The sequence below is a fragment of the Eucalyptus grandis genome, chromosome 9 (genome assembly GCF_016545825.1).
Source record: "Eucalyptus grandis isolate ANBG69807.140 chromosome 9, ASM1654582v1, whole genome shotgun sequence".
Lineage (NCBI taxonomy): Eukaryota > Viridiplantae > Streptophyta > Magnoliopsida > Myrtales > Myrtaceae > Eucalyptus > Eucalyptus grandis.
In genome coordinates, this window is record NC_052620.1 from 15,510,944 (window position 1) to 15,523,276 (window position 12,333).

General features: G+C 41.8%; 1 protein-coding gene across 1 annotated transcript; it reads left to right on the forward strand.

Annotated features, from left to right (window-relative positions):
• Positions 1-1,846: 1,846 nt before the first annotated feature.
• LOC104418395 (phosphoenolpyruvate carboxykinase (ATP) 1) lies at positions 1,847-7,995 on the forward strand. Its single transcript, XM_010029724.3, has 12 exons — positions 1,847-1,982; positions 2,509-2,833; positions 3,529-3,707; positions 4,096-4,249; positions 4,381-4,465; positions 5,241-5,341; positions 5,574-5,872; positions 6,052-6,225; positions 6,342-6,407; positions 6,936-7,114; positions 7,217-7,386; positions 7,469-7,995. The coding sequence occupies exons 2-12, from the start codon at positions 2,520-2,522 to the stop codon at positions 7,779-7,781; spliced, it is 2,034 nt and encodes a 677-aa protein (XP_010028026.2). The 5' UTR covers positions 1,847-1,982; positions 2,509-2,519; the 3' UTR covers positions 7,782-7,995.
• The last annotated feature ends 4,338 nt before the right edge of the window (positions 7,996-12,333 follow it).

Here is a 12,333-nt window from a genome sequence, read left to right on the forward strand (position 1 = left end):
ACTTTTAATGTATTTTCTCCCATTTTTGCTAACAAAGTTGTGCAGGGCCAAACCACCGCCTTGGTGGCCGCGATGGTTTGGGCTCTCTCCTCCTCACGGTTATTTGGGGGGGGTGGCCTCTCCCGCTACGTGTCCCCTCATGTTTACTCGCCGGTTGCCGGTTGTACGGGGTTCTGGGTCATAAAAAAAAAAAAAAAAAAGTTGTGCAGGGCCAAGCCATACCACGCTCGGGTGGGTGGCCATAAGCTTCATGTTTGTCTCATTTATGGAGAAATATTTAATTGCGCTGATGTCAATATAGTTCCGAATCATGAGTAAAAGAAGGACAAGTTATTTATTGTAGTGCATATGAAATGGAGTTTGCATTTTTGGTCCACTACCAAGAAAAACCACCTTAATTTCCAACTGATTGTTCTACTATTTTCAAGGTTTAGGGTCTAATCTTCTTTTTTATTTATTTATTTATTTAAAAATGATGATGATAGTAGTGGCCGTAAAATTTGTGTCAATTCCTCGCTTTAGCTTAGTTCCAGAACATTTATTGTCCACTTAAAATCCTAAAACTTATGATCCTCTTTTTTCCAAGTTAACTATTCTGTTAGCCTTCAGTAAATGGAAAACCTATCCGGCATTTCTTCATTAAATTTTCTTTTATTTTTTGCGGAAGTGACGCCATTATAGTGCCAAATAGATGTCGCATAAGGATTTAAAATAAAATAAAATTAACATTCGAAAAAAAGAAGAAAAAAAACCAAAAAATTCGAAAAAGAATTTGAGACTAACATGTACAATGTAAAATTCCATTTCATATGCTTGGCAAATCTTCGGATGATTTTGATTTGCGGAACTGATATTAGGTGATGAAAAATATTTTGTTCAATGTCCATCTTTTAAAATATATCAAACCGTCCGAAAATTCAAGCCCAACATACACGAGATTTTATAAAATTAGCAATGGTCGTCCCGCAATTCGAAATTAACAATTGAAGATTGAATTAAACCAAATTAAAACCCATCAAGCCCTCCCGCCGGATCAAATCAAACGACTACCGTAGAAATTGTGGGCAAAAATGTACAAGTCACCTTCTACAGGGGCTGGAATTATAATTTCTAGGATTATAGGACTTCCTTACCCATTCGAAGGGCCTCAAACGCGTGGGTCCAACGCAACATCTAACCCTAACGGCCGTTGATGGAGGGCCTCCTATTAACGAACGGTCCTGATGAATCCCCAGAGAGATTACTTATTAGCGGGTCCCACCTCCCAGCTAATTTTGCGTGTGGCGATGTGGCGACCAGACGCGGGTGGAAATTAATAAACTTTCCCCAATTTCCCATGCCCTACAAGAATATTGATTTTCGTTAATTATTATTTTGGCCAAATAGATAATTATTTAGATAGGCACGATTTGGATACCATTTTTTGACGCTTATCTGAGTTGGATACCATTTTTAGCCAGTAATCCTACCATTGCGATTTTAGAAAAATCCCATAAAAATTTAATTAAACGAAATTGAATTACTTACTCGAGTTGTGGAATAATTTTTTTCTGTTAATGTGAATTTTTCTGAGAAAAGAAAATTCATGAATCACACTCGACGAATTAAAAGTGAACATATCACATTGCACGTTATGTTGGAGCGGAAGCACCGTAGCTGCCGTGCGACCGCGCACCACCGGATTGCTACTCGGGCTTCTGCCCGGCTTGCCCCGTCCTCGTGAAATGGGATCTGTGGGGGCCTTGACCGCGAGGGATAGAATCTAACCGCGGTTAGCCCCACCCCGGGTTAAAATACCTAACCATGGTCAAGAGATCTGGCCCCCACCCCGGAAGAGGCTTTAAAAGGCGGCCTTCGGCTCATCCTACCTCCTCACCAAAACCTGATTCTCTCATCGTCATCACCCCCACTTTGCATGATCGAGCCCTCGTTCTCTTTCGCTTAGCTTCCTCCATTTCTCCAGCTCTGCTTCGCCATCTCTGGTTCGCTCCCTCTCCCTCTCTCTCTGTGCCTCTGTCTCTGTGTAATGGCTGAAATGGTTCGACGAGGTTCTTGTTCTTGATCACGGAAGTTCGATCGTACGCATTTAGAGCGACGACAACTGGGTTTCGCGTCGAAACCACGAACGACCGCGGTACGGTTGGCGCGAGAAATGCGGCGAGAGCGCCGGTTGATCGTAACGCCGCGACGTGACTTTTTGACAAAAGCCCGCACGTAGAATTTTGGGTTTCTTTTGATTTTGTTGAGCTAGTTCGCTGTCCGAATTCCGACGCGTCGGAACTGGGTTTTTGTCCGGTACTGAAATGCTGGTGGCGTTCGCACACGACCCGCGCCGGTTACGTGGAGCCGAACCCGTTCGTCCTTATCGCGATCCGGCCCTTTCCGTTCCGCGACAGAAACGATCCTTATCTTGTCCTCTGTTATAAATTGCGCTCTGCTCGGGGGATTTACCCTCAGTCACCGATCCGCATCGTGATCGTTGCTTGTGCTTGCTTGTTATTTGGACAGAGAGACCGAAAATGGCGGCCAACGGGAACGGCGACTTCAGTTTCAGCAACACCGCCGCCCCCCCACCCGGCGCCGGGACGGCGAGGAACGGGCTGACGAAGATCCAGACGACGGCGAACGGCGGCGCCGGCGGCGGCGGGAGCAAGAAGCAGAGCCCGATCTGCCACGACGACAGCGCGACGCCGGTGAAGGCGCAGACCATCGACGAGCTCCACTCGCTGCAGAAGAAGAGGTCGGCGCCGACCACCCCGAACACGGGGGTCCAGGGCTCCTTCTCCCCCGTCTCCGAGGAGGCGCGGCAGAAGCAGCAGCTCCAGTCCATCAGGTATTGTAACGTGGAAGAAGCTTGAAGAAGATGACGTACATACCTACATATATATATATGTGTGTGTGTGCAAAAAATCCTTTGGAATTGCAGGAGGCAGGGAGATGGGGCCCCACATAATTTCAGGGATTTGCAGGAACTATCGGATAAAATTAAAATGCATTAACTTCGGATATAAATATCACCTTAGCAAATAAGGAAAAAAATTCAAATTTTAGTATATTAAAATGAAGTTTTCAAGGAGCAATTTATTTATTTATTTATATATTATGTGTTAGGGGCACTTTCTGGAAAAAATTGAATTATAATTTACCGAATATAGGGAATTTCCCCTTTGTTCGTTTCCTTAAACGCGTGGGGCCCGCCCCCTGTGTCGAAGCGCGTGCCGCTTTAGGGATGGATAGCAGCAGCTTTTAGCTGCGCTCGACCGGTCCCGTAGAATCCGATGGTAGGGCACATTTTTCCTGGGAGGAAAATAAAAACATTTTCGCGATGCATAATACAAATTTACGATTTAAAAGAAAAGAGACAAGCCGAAATTACAAACTTTATTTTTTTAGCAAAAAAGAAAAGAAAAGAAAAATCCCCAAGGCGTGTTCAGTGGATCTTAGTCGCGTGTTATTATTATTATTATCTTTTAAATTTCACGTTCTGATAAATTCGACTTTTCCTAATATTTTTTTGTTGGGTTATAGTGCATCGTTGGCGTCGCTGACGAGGGAGACGGGGCCCAGGGTGGTGAGGGGCGACCCGGCCAGGAAAAGCGAGACCCCGAAGCCCTCGCAGGACGCCAGCCACTACTTCACCCCGGCCTTCGCCGCCAGCGACAGCGCCCTCAAGTTCACCCACGTCCTCTACAACCTCTCCCCCGCCGGTACGTCCTAATCTTCTTTCGCTTTTTCAACGTCAACTCGTGATGGGGAACTTGCGGGGCCGTGTTGTCACTTGTAACTTGTAATTCACGAGGAATTTGCGTTGGGGCGTCTCTTTTTGACTTGTCTCGAAATGGGTCGAAATGGGTGGACATGGGTCGGGGAGTTTCATGGAAGTTATGATTTCGTATGTCTAATGGAAAAGAGCAGGGGGCCCGCCGGGATGGCGACGCGGGCTCGGTGGACTTATTCGGTGCGAGTTTGGACGGCCGTGAACTTTCTCATAGGAGGAATTTTGAAATGAGAAGATTGAATTTTTTGGTTATTGTTGCGAGCGATTTGTCCAGTTGATCGATGATTTTGAGGGCGTGTATGTATGTGGTTGTGCAGAGCTGTACGAGCAGGCGATTAAGTATGAGAAAGGGTCGTACATCACGTCGAGCGGGGCACTGGCGACCCTGTCCGGGGCGAAGACTGGCCGGTCTCCGAGGGATAAGCGTGTCGTGAAGGACGAGACCACCGAGGATGAACTGTGGTGGGGAAAGTAAGTGCGAGCTTTCTCGTCACGAGAGTAAAAAGACAAAAAGCAGATCCTTGCTCTGATTTTGTCCATTAATTTAGTTGACATCTGATTTAATCCCCCATCAACTCATGGTTGAATCTTTTTATCTACAGGGGATCACCTAACATTGAGATGGACGAGCAGACTTTCTTGGTTAACAGAGAGAGAGCAGTGGATTACTTGAATTCTTTGGACAAGGTTTGTTCTCATCTTTCCTGGGATATTTGTCTGTGGTATTGATTCGTCTGATGCTGTAGTTGGGCAGTTCTATGATTGAAAGCAGAATCATTTTTTACTAATCTTGTAATATTCAATATATTTTTCTAAAAGGAGAAACCACAGTTCACTTTGGGATGAAAATGATGGGAGGGATGGTATCTTTCTTGTCCTTATGTTGAAGTTGGTGTATGGGCTCTCAAGATCATTTGGTGGGATAAGCAATTTCGTCCTCTTGTGAATAACTTTATTGGCACTAGAAGCAGGGGAATTTCTGGGCAATTTCTTGGGTTTGCACAGCCTCAACTGCATCATATATTAGTGGCCGTGTCTTTTTTCTTTTTTTGTTAAATGCATCATCAATCAGCCTAGCAAAAACTAGGACGAATTTATGATCTTCACGGACCCAACCTGGTTGTAACACGTTGTAGTCAAAGTTTATTTTGTCATAATTTTTGCATGAGGACGTCATGGCACATGAACACTTGGAAGTCTTCAATTGATAGTTATTTATGTCACGCAACAGTTTGTGTAGGAGTTGTAGCAAAAATGAACGTGGGTTTTACTGGAGATTCCCTCGAGGGACAATATGAATCTCAATATTTATGTTTGTTGATGCTGCATATGATGATGGAGTGGACACACACACACACACACATCATGGGATCTTTTACTTGTCCTATGACAGTCTTAATTCTCAAATTCGATGCCCATATTGATAAATTAATATGACGGAGTCTAACTCATGAATTTGCAGGTCTTTGTTAACGACCAATTCTTGAACTGGGACCCGGTGAACCAAATCAAAGTGAGGATTGTGTCTGCAAGAGCTTACCATTCCTTGTTCATGCACAACATGTAAGTGAAACAAAAGAACTATTTTAACAAATCTTCTGCAGTAATTGTTTCTATAGTCTCCAGTCCACGAAAGGTTAAGCCTTGCCAGATAAGTCTCCTGAACGTTGCCGTCATGTTAAAAATATTGAATCCTGTATGCGTGCATAGCGTTATATGATTCCGACTCATTAGCCCATGGCGGAGGAAGAATTAGTCCTAGTGTACACAATTCGATAACTGGGTGGGTTGGCAGGTGCATCCGACCCACTCCTGAAGAGCTGGAGAATTTTGGTACTCCGGACTTCACTATATACAATGCTGGCCAGTTCCCGTGTAATCGTTACACCCATTACATGACATCCTCTACTAGCATAGATCTTAACCTTGCTAGGAGGGAAATGGTCATCCTCGGCACTCAATACGCCGGGGAGATGAAGAAGGGTCTGTTCAGTGTAATGCACTATCTCATGCCTAAGCGTCAAATCCTCTCCCTACATTCTGGATGCAATATGGGGAAGGACGGAGATGTTGCCCTCTTCTTTGGATTGTCAGGTATAGTATCCATCGGAGATCGGAAATGGCGCCGAGTCGGTTGTGACATATGATATGTGCCCTCTCTCTGTCTCTCTCTGTCTCTGTTTCTCTCTCTCTCTCTATAAAGTCCTTATCCTCTGCACAACTTAGAGATTGCAGTGCCTTGATCGTTGCTGATGAACTTCTTTTGAATTTAGGTACTGGCAAGACTACCCTGTCTACTGATCACAATAGGTACTTGATTGGCGATGACGAGCATTGCTGGAGTGAGAACGGTGTGTCCAATATTGAAGGGGGTTGCTATGCCAAATGTATTGATTTGTCGAGGGAGAAGGAGCCTGATATCTGGAATGCCATCAAGTTTGGAACTGGTAATTTCTGAACACGCCTTTTTGAATTTGTATACTTTTGAGTTGAAAGAAATTGGATTTTGGTTTACGTATGCCCTCAAGGCGTGAAAATGACTCGAGATGTTTGTGGATGACAGTGGTGGAAAACGTGGTGTTTGAAGAGCACACGAGGGAAGTGGATTACTCTGACAAGTCAGTTACAGGTAAACATCTTTGTCGTTGATAATTTCTATTATTTTGGAGTTGTTTTTAAATGACTTCTTTGAATTGTTTTAAATAAGATAAACAACTGCATATTTCTGGATTTTGTTGTGCTGGATACTCTGATTTTTAATATGCTCAAATGTCAAAGTTTATGTTATCTATGACTTGGTTAGTATATTCCTGAAAGAAAATTGAAGTCAACCCTTTCATTCATTGAGCTAACTGGGTCAGCACAACCCAATGATGTGCGGTTTTGACCTAATCGGTATGGTGTTTAGGCGATAATATGATAATCGGAGATTTTCAGTAGCGGAATAGAATATGATTTGAAGCAGAAAAATCAAGATTATTACTTTTTGAATAATCTCAGATGTCTTCACTGAAAAATCCAAGAAGCCTTAATTTATTGATCAGAAGACTTTGATGGTGTCAATTCTGAATGTCCAAGTTCGGCTCGCAACAATATGATGACAGTTTGTTATTACAAGCACAATATTCGCAACATCTGATCTGTTCCTTTGTTTCAGAGAACACACGGGCGGCCTATCCCATTGAGTACATACCAAATGCGAAAATCCCGTGCGTTGGCCCACACCCGAAGAATGTCATTCTCTTGGCATGTGACGCATTTGGAGTGCTCCCTCCTGTGAGTAAGCTGAGCCTGGCACAGACTATGTACCATTTCATAAGCGGCTATACTGCTCTGGTATGTGTCCAACTGTTGAACTTTGGTTCCTTTGTTGTTCCAAATGCTTAATCTGCAGAAGATGGCATCTTATTACGTGCTAACTGTTGATCTGTTCAACAGGTCGCCGGAACAGAGGAGGGTGTCAAGGAGCCGCGTGCAACGTTCTCAGCTTGCTTTGGCGCTGCATTCATAATGTTGCATCCTACCAAGTATGCTGCTATGCTGGCTGAGAAGATGCAGAAGCATGGCGCAACTGGGTGGCTCGTCAACACCGGATGGTCAGGGGGGAGGTATGACATGTTTGAGCCCCACTCTGGAGCCAATCTCGTTGCTGCTTTTTTGACACTGAAACCTTTCACATCTATTGTACAGCTATGGCTCTGGCAATCGGATCAAGTTGCCATACACCAGGAAGATCATTGACGCCATACATTCGGGCAGCCTCTTGGAAGCTAGTTACAAGAAGACTGAGGTCTTCGGGCTGGAGATCCCGACTGAGGTCGAGGGTGTGCCCTCGGAGATCCTCGATCCTGTGAACACCTGGTCGGACAAGAAGGCCTACAACAACACCCTGTTGAAGCTGGCCGAACTGTTCAAGAACAACTTTGTGACATTCACTGACTACAAGATTGGTGAGGACAGCAAGATGACGGAGGAGATCCTTGCGGCCGGTCCGATCTGCTGATCTCGAGGCGATAAGAGATTGAATGTGTGTGGGGTTTGGGTGATAATAATGGAGCAAGAATAGCAGTATGACATTTAATTTTGGTAGTGTTATTAAGTTTGATTTCCTATGTGCCTGTCTAAAAGTACCAGGTTTTGGGACTTACCTCCGCTAAGCATCTTTAGAATGGTCATGTTTCACTTGCTCGGTTTTAACATCAAACTTGTTCTCTCTCTCTCGCTCGCTTGCTCCGTGCGCAACATCACAGCCCAGGATTGATCTTGTTGCTTTCATGTGACTGGACTTCCACTTTATCCGTCATTTCAAAAGTAATGGATCAAGGATTGAGTTTTGCTTGCTGCTTTGTTCTCCCATGGCATATGCGCAAATGTTTACTCAGAGATAAACCCAGAATGGACAGCTGTAAAGTTGGGATAATCGAGATGACTTTCCATGATATGGTGGATTTAGCTTGCTTAATCAAGCAGAAAATCAAGTGGTGAATTACAAAAAATCTATGGAAGTAGATTACAAGATAGTTACTCATTTGATGACAACTAACGCCCCCCTCAAGTTGAAGTGTAGATATCCCGGACACTCGACTTGCTATAGAGGGGGAAAATCGACTTGCTGTAGAGACGGGGAAAATCAAGCACGGCGGTCCCTTGGTGAACATGTCCTTGATGGTTTGAGGGTGCATAAGAAGTCCGTATGGCTCCTCAGGACAGTTTCTTTTGTCGATGAAATGACGGTCAATCTACATGTGCTTTGTTCTGGCAACAAAAACTAGAGTGCGAGCTACGGCAAGAAATCTGCAGTTTACCTTGACCAGATGAAGAGCTACCCGTAGGTGCGGTTTCCAGCTCGTGAAAGTATGACCATGTACAATATTGGTCCAGAAATAGCGAGATAGACGAGTCGGTCTACCGGACGATGGCACATTCTTGGGTTGCCGAGAACGTTATTACTGTTTGTGTTAGTTCATTTGCTAGTTGACAGCATATTAAAACTAAAAGACAGGAACCGATCACGAGGCATGTGGAAGCAATAGATCTGGAACCCCGTAGGAGCAACGTTCACATCTGGAAGTTTTTAACGGCAGGCGTGTTGGAGGAAAGAGCAGAAGAATGAAAAGATAGAAGGACCAAAATGAAAGAGGAAAGAGAGGGTGAATTATAGGAGTGTCCGTGGTTTGTGTCGCTTATTAAAGCCCGACCCGACCCAAAACACTACACGGTATGCTTAACCTGACCCTACCCAACCTGAATATCATACAACCCAAGAGAACGAGTTAGATTAAAAAAAAAAAAAAGAGAACGGGTCAGATTGAGTCAATGAAGACTATGGCCCAACCCTAAAATACCCTGATTATTGGGCCAGGCTCATAGTACACTCCGATTCCGAAAGGAGTCACTGTCTACTATTCGTAGGTTACCGTTGTCCTGAGCTTGGAGAAGGGGCTGTTACTGCAGGCTCTAACCTGGGTGGGCTGGGCTGGATCAGGTCCTTGGGCCTAATGGGCTGCCCACCATGGCCCATTATCTCTAATTGTGTGATGTTCGGCCACATTAAGAATAAAATACATGTGGCCGAACGGTCACATTCATCATAAAAAAAATGAAAAAAAAAATTCAATTTCTACAAAATTCAAATCCCCTCCTCTTATTTTCACGATCATGCACTTCTCCTTACTTCAAAAAATAAAAATAAAAATGGCGATCTCTGTTGAAGGATATTTACAAGCTTGGAATTCACAATTGACTTAAGTTATTGGCGGTGCCCAACCCATTTTCCGATGACTTGCCAACTCTGAAAGAACTTTCTTGGACAAGGGTCAAATGTTTGGAAGATAGTCAACATTATGGACCTCCTCAATGGCAAGAAGAGGGTTGTTTAATTGGTATGTGCTATGAAATTATCTTTGAAATCTAGTGGTCAGATGAGTCACTTGAAAAGACAACAAGACATATATGTCGTTGAAATGGTCAAGCCAAAGAAGAGGCCCTCTACCAGAAAAAAATGTGTTTTTATCAATCTGTTTAGTATTGTGTTTTTAATTATTAGGTTGTAATTTTTCTTATGAGATTATATTTATCTAAGTTCGATTCTTATGTATATGTATTTTGACAGCTGCAATTTGTATGGTATTATTAGTTTTTTTTTAACGAGATGAATTCGTTTAAGTCGGAGTCTTATATACTATGCTGCGTATTTCATTCTTGTTCAATTATCGCTACTTGGGACTCCCTATAAACGACCATGAAGTGTAAATAATTTATTTTATTGAAAATTTCTTTTTTAATTATTTAATAACAAACCTTACTTGGGCAAAACGTGCTCGAGCGTAACGTAACGCGGGGCCTAGCACAGCCCATTGGCCTCGGCACAGTCGGGAGCCACTGCTAGTCCTGACTCGTGGGAACAATTTCCTCAGTATATACAAATCTAGCAAAAATAATTCCGTTACTGAGATGGTAACTCATCAGCTGATGCAACAAGATTCATCGGTCCTAGAAAAAAACACGCCACTCACTAAATTGGGTTCCATCAATATGAAATTAAGGTTCTATCTATTAGCATTTTCATAAAATTGATCGTTTGTAATAGGAAAAATTATTAAAAAAATCTTGAACTTATTGCATTTTTATCAATTCAGTCTTAAACTTTTCAATTTTACCAATTCGATTCTAAATCTTTTCACTTCTTGCTAATTCAATCCATCCGATCAATTTGATCGGAAATTGCTAATGTGGACAGTCGGCGTTGACGTGGCACATTTTTAAATAATATTTTAATAATATATATTTTTTACTTTCTTTTCTTTTTCTTTTTGGTGTTTCGGATCTAGTGGGCAACCCTTGCTGGCCACGAGTGAGGGCTAGCGAGGGTTGGCCAGTAACCCTTGCCAGCCATGGAAACACCCCAAAAAAAGCCAAAAAATTAAATAAAAAGAAGAAAAAAATAAAAATAAAAATATTATTAAAAAATGCCACGTTAGAGCCAACTATCCACATCAATAATTTCTAATCAAAATTGGTTGGATGGATTGAATTGACAATAAATGAAAATGCTTAGGACTTAATTGGCAAAATTAAAAGATTAATAATTGAATTGGTAAAAGTGCAATAGATTTATAACTTTTTGGATAATTTTCCCCTTAAAATAATTAGCTAATGAAATTTTTTTTAACTAAGGACAATAATATATATCTAGATATCTTTATGAATGCATAAAATATTTTTTGTCAATTCATTTTTGTAAGCAATACGGTATAAGTGATCATTTTTATTAGAATACTTTTTCTTTTCCAAATTTTTTTTTCACAAAATAGAAGGAGCTTAAAATTATGCCCTCTTTGATGTTTGATTGCCTTCTTGACTATTGGCTAATTATCTATCCCGAGTTCCACAAAAGTCGTTGAAAAATGCTCCTTTGATACTATTGTATTATTTCTCCTGTTTCTTACTCTACTCTCCCAATCTTAGATTTGCCTATCTAGTTATAAATAAGTATTTCGTCTACAATTTCAATAGCATTCACAAAAGCTCTAGTGTCAAATCCTATGATTGTTCAACATGTTTTTGCTAAAAGTTTTGGCATCCCGCATTTGCTAAAGGGTTTGCTCTCACAAATATAAGATGTGAACTTGTTTAACATGTTTTTGTTAGTATTAAAGACATTGAACTTAGGCATACATTACTAAAAGACAAATCCATAGCTACATAAGTGATCCTCCTACCATGTGTTCATCACTGATGATAATGACTTGTCATGTATTCTTTTGTCATCTGATTGGAAAGTGATCCTGTTGCATGCACCTGCGGTTGACAGTGCACTGTTGTACCTGTGTATTGTATGAAGGAGTTGCTTCCAAAGTAGAATGTGGGTTGGCTAACCGTTGGTTCAACTTTTCTGAGAAGTCAATGAGGTCATAATTGTTTCCTCACAAGTGTGAATGAGGCTGGCCATGACCTTCAAGCGTAAAATTTCTTGAATGTGTCGTCTAATCTTAAGCAGAGATGACTTGTTCTATTTGGTTGTGTAATTGTAGTTACTATCATGCAATGTTTATCTACATACCAGAAGTTACTGAATTGTATAGGATTTTAAGAGAATATACTCGAAGAAATGGGTAACTAAAATATTGGAGTTGTTTAGGGCAATAACCAGGAAGTTTACTTTTATGTATGTAGGTTGCTTGTCATCTTTTGTGTGATTAACATGTTAAATTACGTGGATCGAGGAGTGATAGCCAATAATGGTGTAAATGGTAGTCGGAGTACCTGCACAAAGGATGGAAAATGCACTTTAGGCAGAGGAATCCAGTAAGTAAAGAATTTTGTTTTGTCTGATTATGCAGAAAAGTCTATTGTTTCGGTATCATGGGACCTTTATATTGGACATTTTGAGACCTGGTACTGGTTGTTATTGCCGATCTAAAGAAGATTGAATGTGAAATTGAGGTTAATCTTTTTTTCTGAACAAGAACCAGAATTTGTATTCTTGTACTGCCATTCTCATCTTTTTCCCAATTTGCTGAAAATATCACAATGATTGACATATGTAGTATTCT

Bases quoted from the DNA above. Each gene is read 5' to 3' on its own strand.
- LOC104418395 (XM_010029724.3), top strand. From the start codon at position 2,520: ATGGCGGCCAACGGGAACGGCGACTTCAGTTTCAGCAACACCGCCGCC. The intron at 6,226-6,341 runs GTAATTTCTGAA...TGTGGATGACAG, and splicing joins TGCCATCAAGTTTGGAACTG to TGGTGGAAAACGTGGTGTTT. The intron at 7,387-7,468 runs GTATGACATGTT...TCTATTGTACAG, and splicing joins ACCGGATGGTCAGGGGGGAG to CTATGGCTCTGGCAATCGGA.